A 14,361-nucleotide genomic window follows, 5' to 3' on the forward strand; every position below is an offset into this window, starting at 1 on the left:
ATGTTTATGTATATGTGTCACCGTTTTACGTCTACTTGTTCCCCATTTTGTTTTCTCTTATCCAAAAGAGCTGCATAATTGTATCGAGTCACGGCTCTTATAAAAGAGTGTACCACATCATTTAATTTCGAATTCCTAATATATAACAAAACAAAAAAATTAGCACAAAAAAAATAAATAATAATAATAATAAAAAATATATATATATATATATATATATATATGAATATATTCAAATAAATACCGCTATTTTTAGCTGGCATAAATAGTCATTTCTGACTGCAATGCCAAAACAAATTTTAAATTAACAACAACAGGACTTTCTCCCAGTGTGGCGGCAGTTCTCCAAGCTCCAGGGATGAGGTTGTGCTGGGCATCCTCCTGGTCCAACATGCGGACGTCCACTGCCTGGTAGCGCTTCCTGATGAGGTTGTGCAGCATGACGGCAGCTTCAATGAGCAGGCGGACTGTGTCTGGGACCTGTCTCATCTGGCCAAGGAAGCACTGGAACCGCAGAGCCAGAATACCAAAGGCATTTTCAACCACACGCCTTGCCCTGGACAGCCTGTAGTTGAAGATCTTCTGCTGTTGGTCCATGTTACGACGGCCTTATAAGGCTTCATCATGTACGTCCTCATGGCAAATGCATCGTCTCCCACGTAGAAGTACAGCTTAGGGTGCTCTTCATCATCATGGGGAAGAGGAGCTGGATCTGGGATGCCTAAAGTGCCAGCTTCAATGCACTCCTTCAGTTCACTGTTGTTGTAGATCTGGGCATCAGACTGATGGCCAACCCCACCCACATCGATCCACAGGAACTGGTACTTCGAATCTACCAGAGCCATCAGGACAACCGAGAAGAACTGCTTGTAGTTGAAGTAAAGGCTGCCTGATTTGTTGGGCTTCTGGAGACGGATGTGCTTTCCATCATAGGCTCCCAGACAGTGAGGAAGATTCCATCTGGCTTCAAAATCACCTGCAACCTCAAGCCAGCCTTCATTGGTTGTGGGGAGGGAGATGACTTCTGCAGCATACTCATCCACTATCGCTCTGGCTACATCAGGGACAAACTTCTGGATGGTTTCCTTGCCCACTCGGAAGTTGTAAGACAGCTCGGCATTGGTGGCCCCAGTGGCGAGATGGCGCAGGAAGACAGACAACTTGAGACCAGGGAATGGCCTTCCTGATGTGGGTGTCCTTCTTCTGCAAGTGGGGTGTAAGCATGACCAACAGGTCATCAAAAATCTCTGGGGACACCCTGGTGTAGTTCTTGAACTTTCTCGTCATTCTCACTCAGCTCTTCCATCAAAGTGTGGTACTGTCCACGTTCGGCCCTCAACTGTGGGTGGAGCATGGGTCTAAACCACCAGTTGTGCTTCCTTTTCTTCTTAGGAGGCTCTTCTTCTTCAGGATTGGCCAGCATAAGTTGATAGGCAGTGGCCACCTCAGCATCTCTCATCATCTTCTGATGGAGCAGCATCATCACTCCAACATTATCAAAAGCCTCAGACATATCAAAATTGTAAATATTTAGTAAAGATGTTGTTCATACAGCAGCTGAGGAGGGTCTGAACCAGGTAGCCAATGGCCGGTATTTATTTAGTCGGCAAGTAGCGCCAAGCGGCGGCAAGTTCAAACCAATTCGGCGACCTTTGGCACAAACTAATCACCAAGTGGCGCAAAGTAGCCGTCTATTGGCGCGAATGGCGCCAACAGGGTGAATTTTGGAATCAAATGGCCGTGTAATGGCGCGAACTGGCGCGAACTGGCGCAACATTTTGGAGCAAGCAGGGTGGCATTTGGCGCACGCCATATGGCACCCAGTTTATTCCACTTGGCGACACATGCCGAGAGGACATTAATTCGGCGCCACAGCGAGCCACTACGCGCCAATCACATAATCTTTGGCGCGAATTGGCACTAACTGGCGCCGGCCCAGTGGACTCCTAGCATGAGATCCCCTTTGGTGTACGTGTAAAAGGTTTCTTTGTGCGAGCGCAGATACAAAATACAGTGCAGTGTGCGTGCGATTCCCGAATGAACGTAATGCTAGGAGTCCACTGGGCCAGCGCCAGTTGGTACCAGTTTGCGCCAATGCAATTTACTGTGGCGCCTAGTGTCGCCAATAAGGTGCCTAGTGGCGTGTAGTGGCTCAAACTGCCTCCCAACTGGCTCGTGGTGGCCCGTAACGGCACAAAATTTGAATGTGGCGGCAAGAAAATTTCAAAATGTTTGAAATTTTCGTCGCGCCACTTGCATCGAGCAATCAGCGCCAAGTGTCCGCCAAGTGGCACCAAATGGCGCGAACATATCGCCTTTTGGCGCAAACAATCCGCCTATTGGAATCCACTGGAATGTAATGGCGCGCGCCAAGTTGCGCCAATGAGATTTCGCACCTTGTTTGCGCCACTACGGGCCAAATAATTCCAAAACGCGCCAAATGTGCAGTGGCAGTGGCACCCGATTGGTGACTACTTCGCGCCAAATGCCACCTGGTTGCCCGCCATTCGGCGCCACTTGCCGCCTATAAAAGCAGGGCGGCATCGCAGGACTTTCTCACACAACTTGTTTCCCATGATGGGCCTGTTCAAATCCTCAGTGATGGCGGCAGTTCTCCAAGCTCCAGGGAAAAGGTTGTGCTGGGCATCCTCCTAGTCCAACATGCGGACGTCCAGTGCCTGATAGCGCTTCCTGATGAGGTTGTGCAGCATGACGACAGCTTCAACGAGCAGGCGGACTGTGTCTGGTTCCTGTCTCATCTGGCCAAGGAAGCACTAGAACCGCAGAGCCAGAATACCAAAGGCATTTTCAACCTTCGACTGTTGGTCCATGTTACGACGGCCATAGGGCTTCATCATGTACGTCCTCATGGCGAAGGCATCGTCTCCCACGAAGAAGTACGGCATAGGGTGCTCTTCATCATCATGGGGAAGAGAAGCTGGATCTGGGATGCCTAAAGTGCCAGCTTCAATGCACTCCTTCAGTTCACTGTTGTTGTAGATCTGGGCATCAGACTGATGGCCAACCCCACCCACATCGATCCACAGGAACTGGTACCTTGAATCTACCAGAGCCATCAGGACAACCGAAAAGAACTGCTTCTAGTTGAAGTAAAGGCTGCCTGATTTGTTGGGCTTCTGGAGACGGATGTGCTTTCCATCATAGGCTCCCAGACAGTGAGGAAGATTTCATCTGGCTTCAAAATCACATGCAACTTCAAGCCAGCCTTCATTGGTTGTGGGGAGGGAGATGACTTCTGCAGCATACTCATCCACTATCGCTCTGGCTACATCAGGGACAAACTTCTGGATGGTTTCCTTGCCCACTCTAAAGTTGTAAGACAGCTCGGCATAGGTGGCCCCAGTGGCGAGATGGCGCAGGAAGATAGACAACTTGAGACCAGGGGGAATGGCCTTCCTGAAGTGGGTGTCTATTTCAGCAAGTGGGGTGTAAGCCTGACCAACAGGTCATCAAACATCTCTGGGGACACCCTGGTGTAGTTCTTGAACTTCCTCCTGTCATTCTCCCTCAGCTCTTCCATCAAAGTGTGGTACTCTCCACGTTCGGCCCTCAACTGTGGGTGGAGCATGGGTCTAAACCACCAGTTGTGCTTCTTTTTCTTCTTAGGAGGCTCTTCTTCTTCAGGATTGGCCAGCATAAGTTGATAGGCAGTGGCCACCTCAGCATCTCTCATCATCTTCTGATGGAGCAGCATCATCACTCCAACATTATCAAAAGCCTCAGACATATCAAAATTGTAAATATTTAGTAGAGATGTTGTTCATACAGCAACTGAGGAGGGTCTGAACCAGGTAGCCGATGGCCGGTATTTATATAGTCGGCAAGTAGCGCCAAGCGGCGGCAAGTTCAAACCAATTTGGCGACCTTTGGCACAAACTAATCACCAAGTGGCGCAAAGTAGCCGTCTATTGGCGCGAATGGCGCCAACAGGGTGAATTTTGGAATCAAATGGTCGTGTAATGGCGCGAACTGGCACAAACTGGTGCAACATTTTGGAGCAAGCAGGGTGGCATTTGGCGCACGCCATATGGCACCCAGTTTATTTCACTGGGAATGGCACCACTCTTTCGTATGGCACCCAGTTTATTCCACATTAATTCGGCGCCACAGCGAGCCACTACGCGCCAATCACATGATCTTTGGCGCGAACTGGCACCAACTGGCGCTGGCCCAGTGGACTCCTAGCATAATATTCAGGCAACTTTCTAGCGAAGATGTAATTTTCTGTATGCATTTGATTCTTCCTTCCCTCACTCTCTCTCTCTTTCTCTCTCTCTCTCTCTCTTTCTGTCTCTCTTTCTCTATCTCTCTCTCTCTCTGTCTAATCATCCCCACTCTCTGTCTTCATTTCCCTTGTCTTTCCATCTCTCTATCCTTCTTCCCCTTCCCTCTTTACCCTTTCAGTATATTCCGGGCATTAGTAAATACCAATGACCGTTCATTAGTAAAATCATGTTTAAAAACATTACTTTATAACACAAATAAAACATCGTCTTATAAAACAAATAATACACATCATTTTGTTCGGGCTTTTGTAAAATTACCCACACTCGGTACCTTCAAAACAGTCCAAACACCCTCGGTTGTCTTTTCGGGTGTGTTAGCCTGTTTCAAAGGTACCTTATGTGGGTAATAATATGTATAATGTAAAATAAATATGTTAATAATGATACTTTGTACACTGGCCGTCTCAACCTAAGCTGCTGTCACTCTTTATATACCAAACGGATCAATAAATATTACTACTACTACTACTACTACTACTACTCCTATACTACTACTACTACTACTACTACTACTACTACTACTACCACTACTACTACTCCAACTACTACTACTACTACTACTACTACTACTACCACTACTACTACTACTCCAACTACTACTACTACTACTACTACTAGTACTAATACTACTACTACTGCTACTAGTACTACTACTACTACTACTACTACGACTTCTACTACTACTACTACTACTACTACTACTGATGATACTTGTACTACTACTACTACTACTACTACTAGTAGTACCAATACTACTACTTCTACTACTACTACTAGTACTAATACTACTACTACTGCTACTAGTACTACTACTACTACTACTACTACTACGACTTCTACTACTACTACTACTAATAATAATAATACTAATATTAATAATAATGATAAGAAGAAGAAGAAGAATGAAGTTCAACCTTTAAAGTGTAAAAAAGGTTGGGGAGTCTAGACAGTTTAACAAAATAACATTTCGTGCGTACAGGTTTCTACAGATTAATTCATTTACAAAAGGAAAAGGATAATGTACGATAATATGACGTTAACAACACAAAGGCATACATTGATAACTCGTAATTCCTAAACTTAACATTCGAACAGGTAGAAATAATGTTGTACACACATTGATTATAGACTTATGTCAGTATATCTATTTTGCCTATCACCTCGTAGTCAATAATAATCTGTAATGATCAATATGATACAAAAGTAAGACCCCTATACATTTTTTCCTCAAAAACTATAACATGGAAAAATAACAAAAACTAAGTTATCGAAGATAGAATTAATTGAAAATATGTACAGTACTTTTAAAACTCTTAAATAACAGATATTAAGAAAGAGTTCATGTAGATATGTCATTGCATCAACAACTTTTGTACCATTCATTGATGCACATTCAATACATTTAATTATAATTGTAGGTGGACGAAGAGAGGCCTGTAATTTAAAAATTATTCAGTTGTGTTGATCAGTTAAACACACAAATTGGCAGCACTTGTGACGTATTTTGCGAGCTCCTTTCCAATCCTTTTCTACAGAAAATATCACAAACTGTCATTTTCTTCGTTGTTGATGACGGAATAGACTTGTCTCGTACAGGAGTTGTATATAGGGTGTACGTATGATTGACAATTTTCTTAATGCAAAATATTTGTGTAAAAGTTTATTAGCTAGTACAGGGCCGTTGTCCGGGAGGTAGTTGTCCTTGAGGATGGTTGTCGTAGAAGGTAGTTATCCGAGGGCTAGTTATCCGGGGGTAGTTGTCCGAGGGGTAGTTGTCATTGGGGGTAGTTGTCCTAGGGGTAAGTTGTCCTAGGAGATAGTTGACTGGGGGTGGTTATCCGGGGGTTGATGTCCAGGGGGTAGTTGTCCTAGAACCAGCCTACACATACCGTCTCAAATAACCCAACAATATGCTGTCTTCATTTCTCACGGTCCTTATCACCAATGAAAAACTACACTAAGAAGGACACTGACGATGATGACGAACGACGTGATGGTCGACACGGATGCAGAACACGGAAGGTCGATATCGACACTCGCCTCACCGACATCGTTGACTTCCTGCACGACCGATGTACATATGTCAATCGAGAACGAACTCGTGGATCCTAGGAAAGAGAGAGAGAGAGAGAGAGAGAGAGAGACAAAAAGGGGGTTACTGTTTGAGGAAACAAATGGATAACGTTTGGGAGAGATAGGTGAATTTCTAAGAGAAAAGGAGAGAAATTAGAAGTAATTGATTTATATGACCATATAAACACTGCTATACATGTCCAAAATGGTTTGGATGACTTTTTTAAGGATTTGGAATTCATATATTGCATTCGCCTCCATGCACCTCCAAAGAAATTATTACCCTATAACAATAATAATAACAACAATGCTACCACTACTACTACTACTACTACTACTACTACTACTACTACTACCACTACTACTACTACTACTACTACTACTACTACTACTGCTACTACTACTACTACTACTACTACTACTACGACTACTACGTATATGTGCCATGGTCGAGTGGTTAAGTCGCCGGACTGTCGATCACAAGGTCCGCGATACGAGACTCGCCACGGCATTAATGTCCTTTGGCAAGACATTGATCTACATTTGCCACACTCAACCCAGGTGATGTAAATGGGTACCTGGCAGGAATTAATTCCTTAAAATGCTAGAGCGCCGTAATGGCAGCACAGCTGATTGTAATAAGCGCCATAAAAAAATGGGTATTATTATTACTACTACTACTACTACTACTACTTCTACTAATACTACTACTGTACTCCTTATATTCATGATAATGATGATAATGATAATAATAACAATAATAATAATGATAATAATAATAGTAATAATAATAATAATAATAATATTAATAATAATAATGATAATAATAATAATAACAATAGCTATAATGATAACAATAATAATCATTTTTAATCTTAACCATCCACTGATTATTCTATAGCCCAGTGCATGCACAGGCGGAGTTATTTTGTTTTCATATAGGACTGCGTCGATTAATGCGGTCTAGACGCGCTCACTTTGTGAGAGTATCGTACAGACAACAATAACTAGTGCAAATATTGCTTTGAATTGCTGGCTTATCAGCTAATATCCTCCTCAAAATCGAAGATTAAGCGTAAAACAGAAATTAAACTGCTGTCTCATTATCCTGCATACTTAATTAATTGACATCAGTATATTCACCTCCAGAAATCAGGTATGACGATCCTGTCTTTAAAGAACCGATACCGCATAAGCTGGCGGGAGTTTGGATTTCAAGAATCTCATTGACACGAATGGCTTGGGTTGAATTACGATATACTTCTTGTACCCGTACATTGTATTGCAGATCTTCGTTCAGTGAACGGTTGCCGAGAATATTCACAACCGTTCCTTTGATAGCTGTAAGAATATATTTGGAAAAAAAAAAGAAATTAGATTCAGAATTACCAAATTCTTGGAAAGTAAGAACAATCTACATGGGTATAGCCCCGTTTGAAATAGATAGACAAAAATGATGGATGGAGGAAGGGAAGAAAAGAGAAGTAAAAAGAAGGTATTATAGGACCACCCCCATCCCACACTCAATTCCCCTAAACGGTGCCACTGGGGCATGATAATTCATCAGTAAGAGAGTAAGCTTCACCCCACGATGCGCAGGGTTATTGAAATTGTCTTAGGTTGATTTTCTGAACGCTTTGGCGACTGTGTCAATTATCAATGCAACATCTTTCTCGCCCATTATATTATACTGGTGGTTTAGGGTGGGGCACCACCAATCTGCCCCCCCCCCCCTGAACATCCACGAAGCCTCCACTAACGTGCCCACTCTTTTTTTAGATTCCCGATAGTTTTGTGTCAAAGTTTTCTGGATAAATAATTATGTCCCACGCCATTTACAAAATCTAGTATCTGCCCCCGGTTTCTGGAAATCAACTTCTGGATACGAAATTGTAAGATTACCAAAGCTTGAAGAGCAGAAAGTTGGTTCTTCGTCGCAAAGACATCTTGATGTTGGGGCCATGGTGTTTCTAGACAAAAATAACAAGGTTATAGTTTTAAAACCATATCATGTATGACAAACTCAAAATTTCATTATAACTTTTGAATTAATCCTATATCCTTATAAAGAAATTGTCATATACAAAATAGGACACAAATAGAAAAAAAAACCCAACAAAAACCACAGATTTAAATAACAGATTAAAGAGTACAACATTAACTCATGATTGACTTAATATATAACTATAGTCATACTGGATTAACGTTGACGCACGCTAATTGTTGGTTTATAGTGGTCAAAGTTTTGGAGATCGAAATCTTTTGGACGCTTGTTTTCACACAACACACATTATCACTATTTTAATGAGGGTCACGGCCCCACGCCCCCTGATGTCGACACGAATGCCTTATTTTGTTATTACATATGTCCAGTGTCCCTTTCATTGTCGTCATGGTTTAATACAGTGCTGTTCCAACACAGTTTTTCTGGGTATTATTTTAGTCAAATGTTAAGGATTGGAGTTGCGATTGGGTGCTTTACATGTATGTTATGTTAAGGGTTCGGAATAGGGGTTGGGCATCGTATTTTTTGTCGAAGGTTTAATTTAAAAATAGTTGGCTGCCCGCACGAAGTCCGTTATTGCTATTGACATTTCTCTAACGGCCTTCTTTGTGGACAGCAGTAGGCAATTGATCGCGGAGAAAATGAGCTCGTAACATTAACCGAATATCAGTATGGATAGACGATGAATTCAAGTAAAGGCAATATTATTATGTCATACGTCGCAGTTGTCGTCAACGAAGTGGGGCTCGTGGTGGGCGATGAGGGGATGGTCGTCGGCGTGGTTGTTGTCGTCGGCGACTCTGAACATGGAATACCCACATTACTCAAGTCTCTGATATCATTGTATGGCATCACGACAGATTGACAATTGTTTATCGCATATGATCCGCTGTTGGTAACTATAAGAAGAAAGACACAGAGAAATCAAGGCGATCGTCAACATGAAAGAGGGGGAAATGTGAAAGGGAGTAAAGAAGTTAAAGGGAAAGTCCACCCCCAAAATAAGTTTGTTTCGATAGAGGCAGAATAATAAGAAAATCAGGTGAGTGAAAGTTAGAGCAAATTCTGAATGAAAATAAGAAAGTTATGAATTATTGAAGTTGTGATCAATCAAATACAAATTGGCAACTCTGTGACTTATTATACGAGCTCTCCTTCATTTGCTTTGTGCATAATATTCCATAAAATCATGTTTTCTTCGTTATTGATGACGGAATATATATTTGTTCCTTGCAGGGGGAGTATAGAAACATATTTGCAATTATTATATTTAGGGTGCATGTATGGTTGAAATTTTTCTTGAGGGAAAATGAAAATTTTAGATTTTTTTAGTACTGAGCAAATGGAAGTTGAGCTCGCATGATACGTCATAGAGTTGCCAATTTGTGTTTGATTGATCACAACTTCAAAAATCCTAACTTCCTTATTTTTAATCGGAATTTGCTCAAACTTTTACTGACTTGTTTCTCTCATTTTTCTACTCCTATTAAAACTAACTTAATTTCAGGGTGGACTTTCCCTTTAAAGAGATCGAGAACAAATGAAACAGATATATAAAAAGACAGAGAAAGAGAGGGGTAAAGAATAGAAAAGAAAACGCGAAAAGAAAGAAAGAAAGAAAGAGAGAGAGAGAGAGAGAGAGAGAATGGGCGGGGGTACGCTTGACACCCACATTAGGGTATGTTTATGCTCAATTTTTTCTGGCCAGAATGCATTTGTTACGCGTTTAGTTCAAAACACGGTTGCGTCCTTTCTCATTTTTGTAGAATCACCGAAAAAACGGCGATCATAATTGCCGATCTTTTTGGATCGGCGATTCTGGGGAAGCATAAACGCACAATCATTTGTAAACGCGTTTAAATGGGGTCAAAGAAGCATGCGCAGTGCAGGTTTGCGAATCCAGCTGCAGAGCCAAAATCATGCCTGGAGGAGCCAGAGAAGTGAGCATAAACACTAAACAGTACACAGTGGAACTGCGATTACGATGAGCATTTACGATGAGCGTTTCAAATCGCTCATTCTGCCTTCAAAATTAAACGCACCCTTATGTCTACGAAAAACACAGTCACGTTGTGCCTAGCTGATATTACTCAAAATCAAGTACTATTTTAATGGAAACCGTCATAAATAGGGGTACAGCTTATTAAAACATGTCTCACAACGGTAATAGCAATACAAATAACTACCTGACATAACTTGGCGCTATGTCAGGACCTACCTCCTGAAATCAGGTACGTCAGGCCCTCTGACAAGAAATGGATCCCGCAAGTGTGGCCTGGAGTCGTGATGTCAATGGTCGTACTCACTTGAATGGCATCAGACGAATCGTGATACACTTCGAGTACCCGCACACTGTAGACAAGATCTTCGAATAACGTTAAGTTGCCTTCGATTTTCGTAACCGTCCCTTGGATTCCTATACATAAATAAATACAGCAAAATTCTAGGAAATGGAAAATATAGCAATAACTTATCAACTTAATCACTTCTTATAATCTCTAAGTAGCATAGTTTTGAAATGTGTGATGGCATTGACGTAATACAAATATTTCTTTAAAACGCATATCTACCCTCCCCATGACATGCTGGGTCCCCCTTTTGCTGGTTGAGCTAGTAAACTTGGATACCATTCATATACAGAAAATACGTGATGTAACATAGTCCGTGGCGTAGCAAAGGGGCACCCCCCCCCCTCATTGAATGACAGGGGGGAAGCTGAGAGGGAGAGAGGAGGGAGAGAGAGAAAGAGAGAGAGAGAGAGAGAGAGAGGAGAGAGAGAAAGAGAGAGAGAGAGGAGGAGAATATAAAGATGAGAGAGAAAGAAAAAGAGAGAAAAAGAGAGATAGAGAGAAATAGAGTAAGAGAGAAAGGCAATATCAAAAGAATATAATATCCCCTTCCAACCCTCAGTAGATGACCATGTTTTTCATCCATCCAGTGAGCAAGGTTCCCCTCCCCCTCCCCCATTAGTGACCCCTCAATAGCTTCATACACGCTTCACCCAGGCTACGCCATGGTCTGTCTACTCCACTCCAACTTACCGAAGTCCGGGGAACAGAAAGTTATTGGCTCATCCATCGGGACACAAGAACATGATGATGTTCCATGCAGAGTGAAAGCAAGGAAAATGACGACGGAGGCGATGGGTAACGTTGTCATGGTAACTGTATCCTAAATCATAGGAAGCGAGATTCCAATGGTTCCTAGAAAAGATAAACAAGGTAAAGATTTCTAGGCAAAAATTGAGATAATAGTACAGCCATGAACTTTAAAGGAAAGTCGAACCTAAAAAGACAAGTACATGTACTTAAAAAAAACAAAACATAACAATTAAAGAAGCAGACTGGTACCTGAAAGTTTGAACGAAATCTGACTCTTGTTTTGGACAAAAATACGAAATTATGAATTTTTGAAAGTTCTAATCATTCTACGTATTGGCACTTCCGATTGGCTGAATTAGTAATGTCAACGTGACATGATGCCGGACACATTTCCCATTTGTTTCAACACGCAAATTGACTTGAGTTCTGGGAAGAGGTAAACAATAATTTGTGATTATTATCATTGTATTATACAAAATGTTCCCTGAAAAGCATTGCTTTTCAAATACCTCAATATTCTAAATATGGCATATATCATCATACAAATAGGGACGGACTTTTATGCTACATGTTCGTGTAGTCCCATATACATCTTTCTGTGCTTGTAAATGTACCAAGACCAAATTTCTTATGTGATATCCAGAACCTTGCAGTTCACACCGAGTTCCTATAGGAAATCTATTTATTCAGATGGTCATCTACCAGCCTAATACTTAACATATTCAATTGTTTTGCGACATTTGGACATTATTTTGATGCTCTTTCGGAAAATGAAGTTCAAATTGAGAAATTGTTTAAAAAAATAGATCTGTGTGATGTCACAGCTTCGGTACTCTATACCAGAGCTCAAGATTAGCTTTAAAAGCTAGGGTTGATTATAATGCTTTTATATAATCTGCTGCATCTGCAATATCAATTATTTATTTCGGATATATGTGGTACTTTACCTCGTCTACAGCTTTGGAGTGCGATTCTGCTGCAACAGATTAAACTTTTGAAGTCGTCGAACAAAGTCAGTGAAGTAATCCACACAATTATACCGTGTTGAGAATATGAGAATAGAAATTAACAAAAACACTCTACAAAGTTCTAGTATAAATTTCCACGTATTGAAATGCACCTTTCTCTGTATGGCCTGCGTACCAAGTACAACACGACACCGTGTAAACAACAGTACTGTGACCTCTGTAAATGCTCGTCTCGGTCTATTGTGATCTTTTGTTCGCTATTAGAAAGATTATCGACAGTCTTTTTAAAGCCTAGTTGTATATTATATAATCATCATTCAATCGCAGTTTTGCTTCAACAACTCCCGGTTCTCGTATACCGGAGTGTTGGCTCAGTCAGTAGAGCATCCGCCTCACACCCGGGAGGTCGTAGGTTCGAACCCCGGCCTAGTTCGAACATACCAAAAAGACGTTAAAAGATGGGAGTTGTTGCTACCTTGCTTGGCGTTCAACAATAAGGGATAGAGCAACGTCGATCTGGTGCTGCTTAGTGGCTGCCGGGCTCACGATCAATTGGGCAAAAAGAATTTCCGTTTCGGTTTAATAAAATTTGGAGTGGACTATTAGGCTATTATTATTATAGTCTTCAATGTAGGCATCATGCTTTTGGCATCTATATGTTGTAAAAAATTCTTTCTATTACCATAGACGTATGTGTTATTTCAATGTTATCTCAGTGTTATTTAGGGTACGCATATGCGTGTTCCCTCCTTAAAATATTTAAAGTTCCAACACTCGAACGGCCGACTATCCTCATACTCGACAGCGAGGTGCCCAAATAGTTTTCACGCTCGTTTTTCATGTAATCTAATGTATATTAATGATGGAAGAACACCTTTGCGTTCGCTCACTCTCAAGATTTACAGACATAAACGTTACTATTCGGGCTAGATCGAGGTGTACATCTCCCCCTCTCGCGAAAATCTGCCCTATGAAGACATCGGCTCATTCCGGGTTAGGACATGATCAACAACAAAAAAGAGAAGGAAATTGAAACTAAATCGATCGTCACCACTAAAGTCGTTCGGTTTACTTCGTTCCATCGGGTCTTCGCGTCGTGGGTTACACGAACATTAGTGAATAACCATGCCCTAATTCTCGAAGGAAAGGGTGTATATAACACCCTCCTTTTGGCATAGAGTTGGGTTCATTTTACCTGACATTTTCTCAAAATCGATTTTCGAATGTATATAATACACTCCTCCTTTCTTGGCGTCAATGTAATTGCATTTTATTGTTCCTTCTCTCTCTCTCTCTCTCTCTTTCTCTCTCTCACTCTCTGTCTTCATTTTCCTTGTCTTTCCTTCTCTCTCTATCCTTCTTCTTCTTCCCTCTTTACCTTTTCATTGTACTGCGGTTTATCCTCTTTTCCTGTGTGTTCTCTTCCTGCATGTCTGATAATCTATTTCTCTTTGTCACCTTTCTCAATGCATCTCTTCTGATCTATGTATATCATCATGATTTTTTGTACGTTTATAACATGTATATATCATTTTGTGCAATTCAGCAATCTTTAATTATAGTTAGTATTGAATTTTGTTGTATCTTTTCCCTTTTTTGTTTATGTGAATATTTCATGTTACTCTGCTCCAGTTTTGCCTATATCTATTACCGTCTGCTTTCCCTGATTTTCAGATTTCATCTGCAGTTGTGAATACTGCTCTCACGATTTCAATCGTTTTATCTCCATTCAAGGTTTATTTCGGAAAACATATATTACAATGATGCACATACTGCAGCTAAAAAGCTGAAATGTATATGTTTACAACTATCGAGGATACATATATATAGAATAGAATATCCATTCACAAATTACTATCAACATAATCGTACAATGAAACCATGAAAGATAAAATACTAGTCTGATT

At 41.2% G+C, this 14,361-nt stretch overlaps 2 protein-coding genes across 2 annotated transcripts; both read right to left on the reverse strand.

Annotated features, from left to right (window-relative positions):
• Window positions 1–252: 252 nt before the first annotated feature.
• LOC115924146 (protein ALP1-like) lies at window positions 253–3,354 on the reverse strand. Its single transcript, XM_030985974.1, has 2 exons — window positions 2,832–3,354; window positions 253–597 (listed from the first exon to the last, which is right to left on the reverse strand). The coding sequence occupies exons 1-2, from the start codon at window positions 3,075–3,077 to the stop codon at window positions 253–255; spliced, it is 591 nt and encodes a 196-aa protein (XP_030841834.1). The 5' UTR covers window positions 3,078–3,354.
• A 2,781-nt stretch (window positions 3,355–6,135) lies between these two features.
• Window positions 6,136–12,562, reverse strand: LOC589544. The gene is made up of 7 exons (XM_030985717.1): window positions 12,434–12,562; window positions 11,427–11,588; window positions 10,604–10,801; window positions 9,104–9,284; window positions 8,283–8,350; window positions 7,524–7,721; window positions 6,136–6,415 (listed from the first exon to the last, which is right to left on the reverse strand). The coding sequence occupies exons 2-7, from the start codon at window positions 11,542–11,544 to the stop codon at window positions 6,246–6,248; spliced, it is 933 nt and encodes a 310-aa protein (XP_030841577.1). The 5' UTR covers window positions 11,545–11,588; window positions 12,434–12,562; the 3' UTR covers window positions 6,136–6,245.
• Between the last annotated feature and the right edge of the window lie 1,799 nt (window positions 12,563–14,361).

This window comes from Strongylocentrotus purpuratus, unplaced genomic scaffold (genome assembly GCF_000002235.5).
Source record: "Strongylocentrotus purpuratus isolate Spur 01 unplaced genomic scaffold, Spur_5.0 spur5_scaffold_15, whole genome shotgun sequence".
Lineage (NCBI taxonomy): Eukaryota > Metazoa > Echinodermata > Echinoidea > Camarodonta > Strongylocentrotidae > Strongylocentrotus > Strongylocentrotus purpuratus.